The 12,278-nt window shown below is 41.3% G+C and overlaps 1 protein-coding gene across 1 annotated transcript; it reads left to right on the top strand.

Moving 5' to 3' along the window:
• Positions 1-8,913: 8,913 nt before the first annotated feature.
• Positions 8,914-11,912, top strand: LOC145008247 (Tetratricopeptide repeat (TPR)-like superfamily protein). Its single transcript, XM_078966875.1, has 2 exons — positions 8,914-9,122; positions 9,742-11,912. Exon 2 carries the CDS (start codon positions 9,871-9,873, stop codon positions 11,617-11,619), a length of 1,749 nt encoding a protein of 582 aa, XP_078823001.1. The 5' UTR covers positions 8,914-9,122; positions 9,742-9,870; the 3' UTR covers positions 11,620-11,912.
• The last annotated feature ends 366 nt before the right edge of the window (positions 11,913-12,278 follow it).

A 12,278-nucleotide genomic window follows, 5' to 3' on the forward strand; every position in this document is an offset into this window, starting at 1 on the left:
TCAAAATAACTTGTATTCTCAGGTCATCAATAGACAGGTACCGAGGCCAGCTTTTGAGAAGATGGAGCGCATTCAAGACTCATCTTATTATTTTGATATACGTTATTTTTGGTGTCTATAATGTACAGAACACACTTGTATTAAAATTATATATTTAATGCAATGGATGATGTTGTTTGCTTATTTACATTTACTGTGTTGTGATACTTACATGACGTCCTCCGCCCCAGAACGTTTCCGCCGTTCTTGGTTTTGGGGTGTGACAGAAGGGCCCGAAGCCCAACCCTCAATCGTGAGTTCCCGACTTTACTAGCAGCACTGAAGGACCCTTGGGGACCAGCAGCACGTTTGCCATTGAAAGTCCTTTTACACGCGGTTAAGTCGTATTAGACCCAACTACATGTAAGCAAGTATCCTTTAGGCCTAAAGATCATGTCATCGGGCTAGCTAGGCTCAACAAGCATGATTTGCAACTTTTGGGCCTAAGGAGTGTACGTCGACGTATTGAGTAATTCCACGAGAGTATAGAGTTCCGAGAGTTCCATATGTGTATTGAGCGTTGCAGTGTTAGTAGTTTTGGGTTTATTATTGATTCGAGACCGAATCAATTCGTTTGATAACGATTGTTGGTGACATTGTGTATTGTAATTCATCGAGAGTCGTAGTGTTAGTCTTTGTTCACAACGATTGTATTGAATTATCATTGAAAATTTTCTGTTTCTAACCACTCTTTATTTTGTAAATTTACTCTTTCACCCCTTTAGGTAAATTAATTTCCGGTTTAGCCCTTAAACTATTTTTCTTGACATTTTAACACCAAAAATTATTGAAATTAATATTTTTCAGCATATTTTTTGTTGAAAACAGTTTAAGTCCCTGAAATTGCAGTTTTCTCGGTTATAACCCTCCTTTTTCGTAGTTTTTACAATTTTGGCCCCAATTGGAGAATTTTTGCAACTTTGGTCCTTTTTAAATTTGAAAAGCATTTTAAACCTTTGAAAAGTAATTGTAACACTAGTAGTCCATTGTTTTACAGAAAAGCACAGTTTTGGCCCTCCAAAACAGAAAATTTCGCATAATGGGCCCTATTGGGCCGAAATTGTCATTTTTAGCCCATTAAGCTTGAAATTTATGTTTTTAATCCTCCAAAGAGTATATTTTCAGAAAACACATTATGGAAACTGTTTTGACTCATCTAACCCATCAGATTTCGAAATATTTCATTTTAGACCCTTCAACTTTGTATTTTTAACATTTTATGTCAAAAAATGAGTTTTTAGCCCAAAGTAAGTGTTGTCAAGCCATTTGGCTATTTTTCTTGGTATACTTTGCATGTAGTAGTATATTTTATGCTAGTATAAAATATATCTCGGTTTTTAGTAATTCATAACTAGATCTAGCATCATAATCATACAAAACATACATATAAGCATAGAAATCATCTAAAGCATACACATAATGATGGATCTACACCTTTGCTTGTATTCTCCCCCACAAAAACTTATAAAAACCGAAAATAAGGGGGTATGAAGCTCAGCTTTGGATGTTGATTCGGTTTTTGAAGAAAGGATGGAAGAAAGCTTGGTGATTTTTGACCCTAGAACCCTTGATGAAGCTTTCGAGTTTATGGAGTTTTCTAGGATGCAAGATCACGATTTTTGCATGGATTAGGAAGAGGTTTTTGATAGAACAAAGAATATAAGTCATAGATCCAAGCAAAACCTTACCTTAGATGAAGAGTTTGTGGAAATATCCTCTTGAAAGCCTCCTAATTTTTCGAGATTTTTGTGTGGAGAGGAAGGAGGAATTTTTGAGTAATCTAGAGAGAGTTTGTGAGGTGTGTGTGTGTGTTACTCACGGCCGAACAAGAAGAGGGAAGGAGAGAGATAGAGTTGCATGGATAAATGAGATGGCATGGAGGTTTGGAGGGTAATGCATGGATAACCACCATATAATAAAGAGGTGGCATGCATTAGTCAACCTTCCTCTTCTCTTCTTGGATTTGGGCCTTGGGCCGAGAATTTGGATGGAAAAGGAGTGATTTGGGCTTTAAAGCCCTCAAGCCCATATAGAAGTTAAGTTGGATGAGTTTTGATCTAAAAGAAATATAATATGATCTTCACACTTGGTTGGGCTAGTTTAAGTTAATCATGATTCAAAACTTTTAATTTATTTCATTCTAGGCCCAATATGGCCCAAAATGTTAAAATAAATTAATGTGGGTCCAATTAGAGCCCATGATAGTCAAATTGGAAGCTTATTGGTCCATTTGGATCCAATAAGGAAGTCCTAGTCCAAAATGGACTTAAACGAGGACTTCTAGGGTTTCCAATTGGTTGTTGACTATTTGTAGCACTTGCATGATGTATTTGATTGAAGTTTTTGATGTCATTAAATAAGCATCACACATGCTTTTAAGTTTTTGATTCAACCTTTACTTGAGTGTAGTGATTACAAGACACAAAATTTCTAGTTGTGACATCATCCCCCCGTTAGAGGGAATTTCGTCCCGAAATTCTGTTTGAAAGCTAGATTTGAGAATGCTAGAATAGGTGAGGGTACTTTTGCTTCATTTGGTCTTCGCGTTCCCACGTGAATTCTGGCCCACGCTTTGCGTTCCACCGTACTTTCACGATCGGGATGCGACTTTCCTTAGTACTCTTCACCTCCCTGTCCATGATTTCGATTGGTTCCTCAACGAACAGGAGATTCTCATTGATTTCGATTTCGTCAAGAGGAATGACGAGTGTTTCATTTGATAGACACTTCTTCAGATTAGAGACATGAAACACGGGGTGTACACCGTTTAGCTCTGCGGGTAGTTACAGTCTGTATGCTATCGGACCTATTCGGGCGACGATTTCGAAAGGTCCAATGTATCGTGGGTTTAGTTTTCCCCGCTTCCCAAAACGAATAACTCCTTTCCAAGGCGAGACTTTTAACAGTACTCGATCACCGACATGAAATTCTAAGGGCTTTCGCCGTTTATCAGCGTAGCTCTTTTGTCGGTCACGCGATGCTTGCAATCGAGCTCTGATTTGAACGATCTTTTCCGTGGTTTCACGGATGATCTCCGGTCCCGTTAGTGCTTTGTCCGACATATGTGTTTTTGCTAGCTGGGTGTCACCTACCTCGGCCCAACATAATGGTGATCTACACTTACGCCCGTACAGTGCTTCGAAAGGAGCCACCTTGATGCTCGAATGATAACTATTGTTATATGAGAACTCGACTAAGGGTAGGTGGGTATCCCAAGACTTTCCAAAGTCTATCACGCATGCACGGAGCATGTCTTAGAGCGTTTGGATGGTTCGCTCGCTTTGACCATCCGTTTGTGGATGATATGCGGTGCTCATGTCGAGGTTTGTTCCCATCGCCTTATGGAGTGATTGCCAAAATCGTGACGTGAACCTACTGTCCCTATCCGAGATGATAGATGTTGGTATTCCGTGGAGTCTCACGATCTCTCGAATGTATAAACGCGTCAATCTCTCCATCTTGTAAGATTCTTTAATTGGCAGGAAATGGGCAGATTTCGTCAGTCGGTCGATTATTACCCATATGGTGTCTAATCCATCCGGCGTTTTGGGTAGCTTGGTCACGAAATCCATAGAAATCCCCTCCCATTTCCACTCAGGGATTGCCGGTTGCTATAACAATCCTGAGGGTTTCTGGTATTCCACCTTTACTTTGGCGCACGTAAGGCACTTACTAACGTAGATCGCGATTTCCGTCTTCATGTTAGTCCACCAATAGTGTTGTTTAATATCCAAATACATCTTATCGGAACCGGGATGAATGGAGTATCGCGTCTTGTGGGCTTCCTTCATAACAACATCTCTAAACCCTCCAAGTTTAGGGACCCAAATACGGCTCATGAAATAGTATACTCCATTCTCCTTTGCCTCCAGGTTCTTTTCCATTCCGCGCGATGCTTCGCTTGCTCTATTTTCCGTCCTCATGGCCTCTGACTGGACTACTGCAATTTGAGTGGCCAGGTGAGATTGAATGGTTATGGAGAGAGTTTTTGTACGACGATTAGAGTACTCCTTCCAGCTTAATGCGTCAGCTACCACGTTGGCCTTGCCTGGGTGGTACTTAATCTCACACTCATAATCGTTTAGCAATTCAACCCATCTTCGTTGCCTCATGTTCAGCTCCTTTTGGTTCAAGATGTGTTGGAGACTCTTGTGATCCGTGAAGACGGTGCACTTCGTACCGTAAAGGTAATGCCTCCAAATCTTTAGGGCAAAGACTACAGCTCCCAACTCTAGGTCATGGGTCGTATAGTTTACTTCATGCGTCTTTAGTTGACGGGATGCGTAGGCTATCACTCTCCCACGTTGCATGAGAACGCAACCTAAGCCCTGATTTGACGCGTCGCAGTAGACTACAAAATCTTCCGTTCCTTCAGGCAGAGATAGTACAGGTGCGCTACAGAGAGCTTGTTTCAAGGTCCGAAACGCAATCTCTTGTTTGTCTGTCCATTCAAATGGTACGCCCTTTTGCGTAAGCGAGGTAAGTGGCTTGGTGATCTTAGAGAAGTTTTGAATGAATCTCCTATAGTAGCCTGCTAGACCCAAGAATTGACGAATTTCTGTGGGCGTTGCCGGGACTGCCCATCCTTCTACAACTTTGACCTTAGAGGGATCCACACGGATTCCATCTTGGCTGACTATATGACCTAGGAAGTTCACACTTCGCAGCCAGAACTCACACTTGGAGAGTTTGGTGTAAAGCTTTTCTGATCGCAGAGTTTCTAGGACTTGTCGAAGATGTTGGCCATGCTCTTCCTTGCTTCGAGAATAGACGAGGATGTCATCGATAAAAACAATGACAAAGTTGTCGAGGAACGATCGGCAGATTCGATTCATTAGGTCCATAAATGCGGCAGGGGAATTCGTTAGACCGAAGGGCATTACGACAAATTCATAATGTCCATAGCGAGTTCGGAAAGCGGTTTTTGGAATATCCTCTTCCTGGACTTTGAGTTGGTGGTATCCGGACCGTAGATCTATTTTAGAAAATAACTAGCTCCTTGGAGCTGGTCAAATAGGTCATCGATTTGTGGGAGTGGGTAGCGGTTCTTGATTGTGAGTTTATTTAATTCTCTGTAATCGATACACATTCTAAAAGATCCGTCCTTCTTTTTGACAAAGAGCACCGGAGCTCCCCATGGCGAGTAACTAGGTCGAATAAATCCCTTGTCCAAGAGTTCGCTGAGTTGGCTGGATAATTCCTGCATCTCGGCAGGAGCTAGCCGGTAGGGTGATTTAGCGAGAGGAGTTGCTCCTGGAATGAGGTCGATTCGAAACTCAACCTGTCTCTCTGGGGGTACTCCCGGAAGATCTTCAGGAAACACGTCCGGAAATTCACACGCTACGGGAATGTCTCGAACGTTAATCTCCTCCTTGGTTTTATCCACCACGTGAGCCAGAAACGCCAGATTGTTCCTTCGTAGATATTTCTGTGCCTTGATGCACGAAACGAGGCGAAGGTTCATGCTAGATTTGTCCCCGTAAATCACTAGGGTTTTGTGATTTGGGAGATGAAGACGAACGGCCTTCTCGTGGCACATAATTTCAGCATGGTGGGGGCTTAACCAGTCCATGCCGATGATCACATCGAAACTCCTAATTGATACTGGCATTAGATCTATTCGGAAGACGTGCTGATTAAGAGTTAGGGTACATCCGGTGTAGACTTTCCCAGTGGATTCGGTTTTCCCATTGGCCATTTCCACCGTGTAGGTTTCATTTAGCTTTTGGGGCAGTTGTTTTAATAAAATGCTTAAACTTATTGCTTACGAAACTTCGCTCCGCTCCGGTGTCAAATAAGATGCATGCATAAGTGTGGTTTAAGGGAAACGTACCAGTAACAACAGAGGGGTCCTGAATAGCCTCACCCTGACCCATGGTCAACATCCTTCCTGTTCCTCCGTTTCTTAAATTGTTGTTGTTAGGGCAGTCTCGGCGGATGTGTCCAGTCCTCCCACACCCGAAGCAGGTGTGGCTAGGCCCTGCGTTATTACCGCCGGCATTGATGTTGTTGTTGCTGCGATGGTTGTTGTTGTTGGTTCCCTGATTTTGGTTCTGGGGAGGCTAAGTCCTGCAGTACCTTGCAGTATGTCCTTTTCGGTTGCAACTGGTGCACTGAAAATTCTTGCATTCCCCATTGTGATGGAAACCGCACTTGTTGCATTTGGGAAGATTACCGGAATAGGGTCTGGAAGCATTTGAAGTGGCTGAGGTTGGAGCATGTGGTGCGGTTGGAACCGGCGTGGTAACAGCATTAACCGCCACTGTCTGCTGCTTCTTGGAGGTGTCGGGGCCCTGACGCCCCTTCCTCTTATTGTTCTTTCCCTTCTTGCCATCACCTTCCTTCGTCTTCTCAGTCTCCACTGGCTTCTCTCCCTTCTTGTTGTTATGGTCATACAGCTTCTTTGCCAATCTTTTCGCACTGTCAAATGTTTCGAGGTTTGCAGCTATCACATTCCCTTAAATTGGTGATGTTAGTCCCCAGATGAATCGCTCAATCTTCTTTCCTTCCGAGGTGATCATACCCGGGCACAGCAGAGATAGTTCGCTAAATCTCGATATGTAGGCATCGATATTCGCATTCTGCACAGTGAGGTTCCATAGCTCTTGCTCCATCTTCTGTATTTCGCCTCGTGGGCAGTACTCAGCCATTAACATTTCTTTCATCTCTGCCCACGGCATAGAGTTGGCTACAGGGAGCGTCATGGATTCTACATGTTCGTTCCACCAGGTGAGCGCTTGATCTACAAGAGTGCAGGCTGCGAACTTTACTTTCATCTGCTCAGGACAATCGCATATCTCGAATACCGATTCCACCTTCTCGATCCAGTGCTTCAGAGTGATCACCCCTCCAGTGCCGTTAAAAGTTCGTGGTTTGGCGTTTGTGAAGTCCTTGTAGGTACATGTCTTGGTGGGTCCTTGATTCATTCCGTTGTTCGAACTTCCGGCTCCTTGCCCATTGACTCCTCCATTGTTCCCTTGATGAATTTGTGCAATCGCTGCAGTGACTGCTGCAGATACAGCTGCCTGGAACGCGGCTGAGTCGACTTCAGGTGGGGTTGGTCCTGGGTTTCCGCGAGTAGGTCGGAGAGGCATCTTTCTGTGACAAAACGGAAAGATGTTGAGGGTATGTGGTTTCTGTGAGGTCGTGATCCTACTAACTAGGTGCATGGTGCGAACTTAAACACTACTACTATTGACCATTCAATCATAATTTCTCAACACATAGTAATTCGTAATATCGTAACAAAACACGTAAAACTTTATTAATATTATCCGCATTTGATACATGAAAATTTTGCTCGTAAGAGCATACATGAGTGACACTGATTCGACAGCATAACGGCTCTATGAGTAGTGTAGTCACTTAAACATAGAGTCGGAGTACATAGCATAGTTCCTAACGACCTACTAAGATAAGTCTATTCCTAACCGCGATGAGCTGCGTCCGGAGGTGGTGTCGAGGATGTGGATGCTCCCTGAAGACGAGCCACCAAGTGTTCTGTGTCCCGAAGTCGAGACTCCCACCGAACCTGCCTCATGTGAAACTCTCGAAGGACGTCACGCGTCTCCTGCTCCGCACGCTCGACCCTCGTCCTCAACTGGCGCACCTGATCAGCAGTGTCCTGGGCAAGGTCGCCCGTATTCCGTAACCGTTTCACCATGACTGGAAGGGCTCGATCAGCCGGTCCTCCGTCTCTCAGATCAAAGAACTCGCGTGACATGCCGTACGGGGGTCGCTGTCCCTGCAGTCTGCTCCATCTCCAAAGATCAATACCCCAGGGAGGTGTAGGACCAGTGGGGCCTACACGATAGGCAGGCACCCTGATCGGGTAAGGGGGGTTGATGACTTCGGACTCCGCATCCGAATCACCCCCTTCACTATCATCATTATCCTCCTCGAGGCTTCCTTCATCTTCCTCTGATTCGGCAGGCTCGCCCTCAACTTCGGCCTCCGGTTCTCCGTCAGATTCCTCTTCGGGGTCTTCCTCGGGCTCCTCCTCAGGCTCTTCCTCGGGCTCCTCCTCAGGTTCTATAAACAATCTCATAATTCATGGCCAATTTTCACAATAAAATTACACAGATTATAAAAAAATAGAAATACATTGTTGACTTAACAAATAGAAAGAAAATAAAAATAGACATGTTATTTAAATGCCAACCAAACAAAAGTTTGAGCTTGACTTGTCAATGATAGAGTACAAAAGGTAGGAAATGCTTAATACTTATATCATTAGTAAAGAGCTTATCTTTAGCCACAAAGAGTAAATAATTTACTGAAATGGTCCTTATAGTTTGATCAAAATTACACGTTTAGATTCTATTTTTTTTTTTGCATTTGAATCTCTCCTGTGGTTTGATTTTGTTGCGTTTTTCGTCCCTATGGTTTGGTCAAAATTGCATGTTTGGTCCCTAATTTTATGTATGTAAGGGACGAAACATGCAACAAAATCAAACCACAAGGACGATCTGAGTGCAAAATAAAAATTACGGATCAAACGTGTAATTTTGACCAAACCATAAAGACTATTTCAGTAATTTACTCATATTATTTATAAACATCAAAATAAGGACCATAATTGAAAAAAGAGACTTGTTGGAACCAAAACTGCAAAAATAGCAATAATTGGCGACCAAATTAATAAATGAAACATGTTCTTATAAAGTCATTTTACTTAGAAATAGCAATATAATTATGAAACATGGAAATAAGGACTAAAATTATAAAAATAAACTTTTGGGGACTATAATTGCAAAAACGGGCAATACTGAGGGACCAAGGACCAAAGATGCTGAAAAAAGGGCAAATGAGATAAAAGCGTTTTTAAAACGTCGTCCCAAAGACCAAAACCTGGCCAAATCCTAAATTAGTAAATTAAACTTGCATTTTTTTTCTTCTCCGCTTCTCCGTCGCATGCTCTCAAGTCTCACTCGTCTCAGGCAGCTTTCAGTGACGACAGTCGACACTCGCCTTCGTTTGGCTCCGGTGAACTGCTGAACTGAAGTGAGTTGGTCTTCAGCTCGACAGGCTTTCGTAGTTCCGCTCCACTCTCCAACTCCAATTCCACACAAACGTCGCATCAGGTGCAGTTTTCGATTTTCCATCTTAGTACACAAACTTCTGAGTTTGTAGTTTGTGCATTTCAGGTTAATGTTTTTCGATTTCTTTTGGCTTCTTAGCTTCCGATTCCATCTGTTGAATGTGTGCGTTAATCTGTTGAATGTGTGAGTTAATTGATGTTAAACTGATGAATCAGTTCTCCTTCTCCATCTATTTTGCTATCTGTTTTCTCAGTAAGCAAACTTCCGGAATGTGCTGAAAACTTTGCCTTCTGTTTTGAGTTTGCAATGTGATGAATTTTAGATTAAATCAGTGCTGAATGAATTTGAGCTTAAATTTGAGTTGAATCAGTTGAATATGTGATGAATCTGTTTGATTGAGCTTTAATGTCCCAACTACATTAAAGAACTTCCCTACTAATAAGGTAAGAGCATCGTTTCCTGTATGTAAACTTTCTCGTCTAAATGATCATCCAGTTCTTTATGTTTTTAGGCGCATACTTGGAAGATCGAGCCATTGTGTTCATCTGTAACAAATACATACATATGTACTGATTTAACTTTAAAACATGTATCATGCGTGCTTATAATACTAATTTAACATATACTTATTTTTTAACGTTCAAATCATCTTGTTTTGCAGATTTCGAGCATCAAGATTTTATTTCATTGATATTGTCTGTCATATATTCGGTGATTTGGCAGTGTAGAAGATATCAATAAATTTGGATGCTCATTAAAGAGATCTCAAAATTAACAACCCCTTTATGGAATGGCCAGTGAGGTGGTTCCAAAACTAACCACTTTGTTGAAGCGCTTTCTGACATCCAAACAATTGAAGCAACTTCATGGATTAATACTTGTTCATGGCCTTAATCATCTTGAGGGACTTGTAATCCGCCATCTTATAACCTCTCCATCCGATTACAATCAAGGTATTGCTCATTATCTTCGATTAATTCTTCACCATTCAAAACAACCAGATGCGGCTTCTTCAAATTCTGTTATTCGGTATTTCTGCGACCATGGTGGGTTTCAAGAAGCCTTTACTCAATACGTGGCGCTACAGAGATCAGGACTCTTACCTTCCACATTTACTGTAGCATCTGCTTTGAAGGCATGTGCAAGGCTTGGTAATGGAAATGGCGGGATTATGATTCATGGTCAAATCCATAGTTATGGGTTTTGTGGGGATGTTTACGTGGAGACTTCTCTACTTGGATTTTATAAAAGTGTTAATGACATGGAGACTGCAAAGAAGGTGTTCGATGAAATGTTTGAAAGAAATGTAGTGTCTTGGAATTCCATGATAGATGGGTATATAAGATCGGGAAATTTATCAATAGCTGAAGAGTTCTTTTCTGGTATGCCAAACAAGGATGTTGTCTCTTGGAATTCCATGATTTCTGGGTATTCAAGAACAAGAGATATGGAGAAGGCGTTACGTTTATTCCAAGAAATGCCTGAGAGAAATCAAACTTCATGGAATGTCATGCTCAGTGGTTATGTGGAGTCTGATAAAATCGATTTGGCAAGAAACTTCTACAATTTAATGCCCCAAAGAAACACCATTTCTTGTATCACAATAATCGGAGGATACTCAAAGTGTGGAGATATTGAATCCGCACGTGAAGTATTCAATGATATGTTTCAAAAAGATCAATTGTTGTATAACGCCATGATCACTTGTTACTCTAAAAACAGTCGACCAAAAGAAGCACTCCAACTGTTTGACAAAATGCTTCAACTAAAACCAAACATCCAACCTGACAAAATGACATTATCCACTGTCATATCCGCTTGTTCCCAACTAGGAGACTTCACTTTTGGGTCATGGATACATGACATTTACATGAAACAAATCGACATCACCATGGATGATCACATACGTACTGCATTAATCGACTTATACTCCAAACATGGTTCCATCGATAAAGCTTTAAAACTATTCCGCGAGCTACACAAGAAAGACATTATTTCATACACAGCCATGATTTTAGGTTGTGGGAACAACGGGAAGGAACATATTGCCATCCAACTGTTCGATGAAATGACTGAGTCCAAAATCCGTCCAAATTTAGTTACATTTTCAGGAATACTAACTGCATTAAGTCATGTTGGTAATGTTGAAGAGAGTTACAAATGCTTCAATTCCATGAAAAGGTATGGGCTTGTGCCTACACCTGACCATTACAGCCTCATGGTTGAAATTTTAGGTCGAGCAGGAAGGCTAGAGGAAGCATATGAGTTGATTAAGGGCATGCCAATGGAGCCACATTCTGGGGTTTGGGGTGCATTGCTTCTTGCATGTAGTATGCATAATAATGTTGAGTTGGGGGAAATTGCAGCCAAACATTGCTTTGAGTTGGAAAGTGATAGTAGTGGGTATGGTTCGCTTCTTGCTAATATTTATGCGGGTGTTGGGAGGTGGGAGGATGCTAAGAGATTGAGAAAACGTGTACATGAAAAGGGTTCGATTAAGGTACCAGGGAGTAGTTGGATGGATCATCTACAAGAATAAATTAAGGGGTTATTTCTTTTTGACTTAATGGGTTTAATAGGTTAAGTGATTGATCCTGATAATGGTAAGTATACATAGTTTTTTGTTTTTAACTTAATCTGGTCGTAGTTACTTAATAGGTTAAGCCAACAAGTCTGGCTTAATGTAATAAAACACGAACCTTTTACTTTGTAATAGGTTAGCCGATCAAGTTAATAGAAAGAGTCATGTTTGTTAATGGAGCTAAACGGTCAATTTCGTTGGTAGGATGTCACTTAAAAGGGTGGTAACTCTTTGGAGAGCCTTATTGCTTATTTCTCACTTCAAATATATCTTGATTTTTCACTTTACCCCCCCTCTAATATTGAAAATTTTCAATGCATACACTTAAGTTTGCTTATTTCTCACTTCAACTATATTTTGATTTTTCACTTTACCCCCCTCTAATATTGAAAATTTTCAATATAATATGAATCCAAATTTGCCAGGTATCAGTATAATATGAATCCAAATTTATTATATGTTATGTGTCATTCATTTGGAGTTCCTCTTAAATGAAACCCATATATATGTGGGTGTAATGGGTGTTGAAGTTCACACATATGTATCCCATCATGTGATGTTATTTATTAACAATTATAATTTAACTCAAATAGTTTATAAAAAGCTAACACCAAAAC

The sequence above is a fragment of the Lactuca saligna genome, chromosome 8 (genome assembly GCF_052625555.1).
Source record: "Lactuca saligna cultivar CGN05327 chromosome 8, ASM5262555v1, whole genome shotgun sequence".
NCBI lineage: Eukaryota > Viridiplantae > Streptophyta > Magnoliopsida > Asterales > Asteraceae > Lactuca > Lactuca saligna.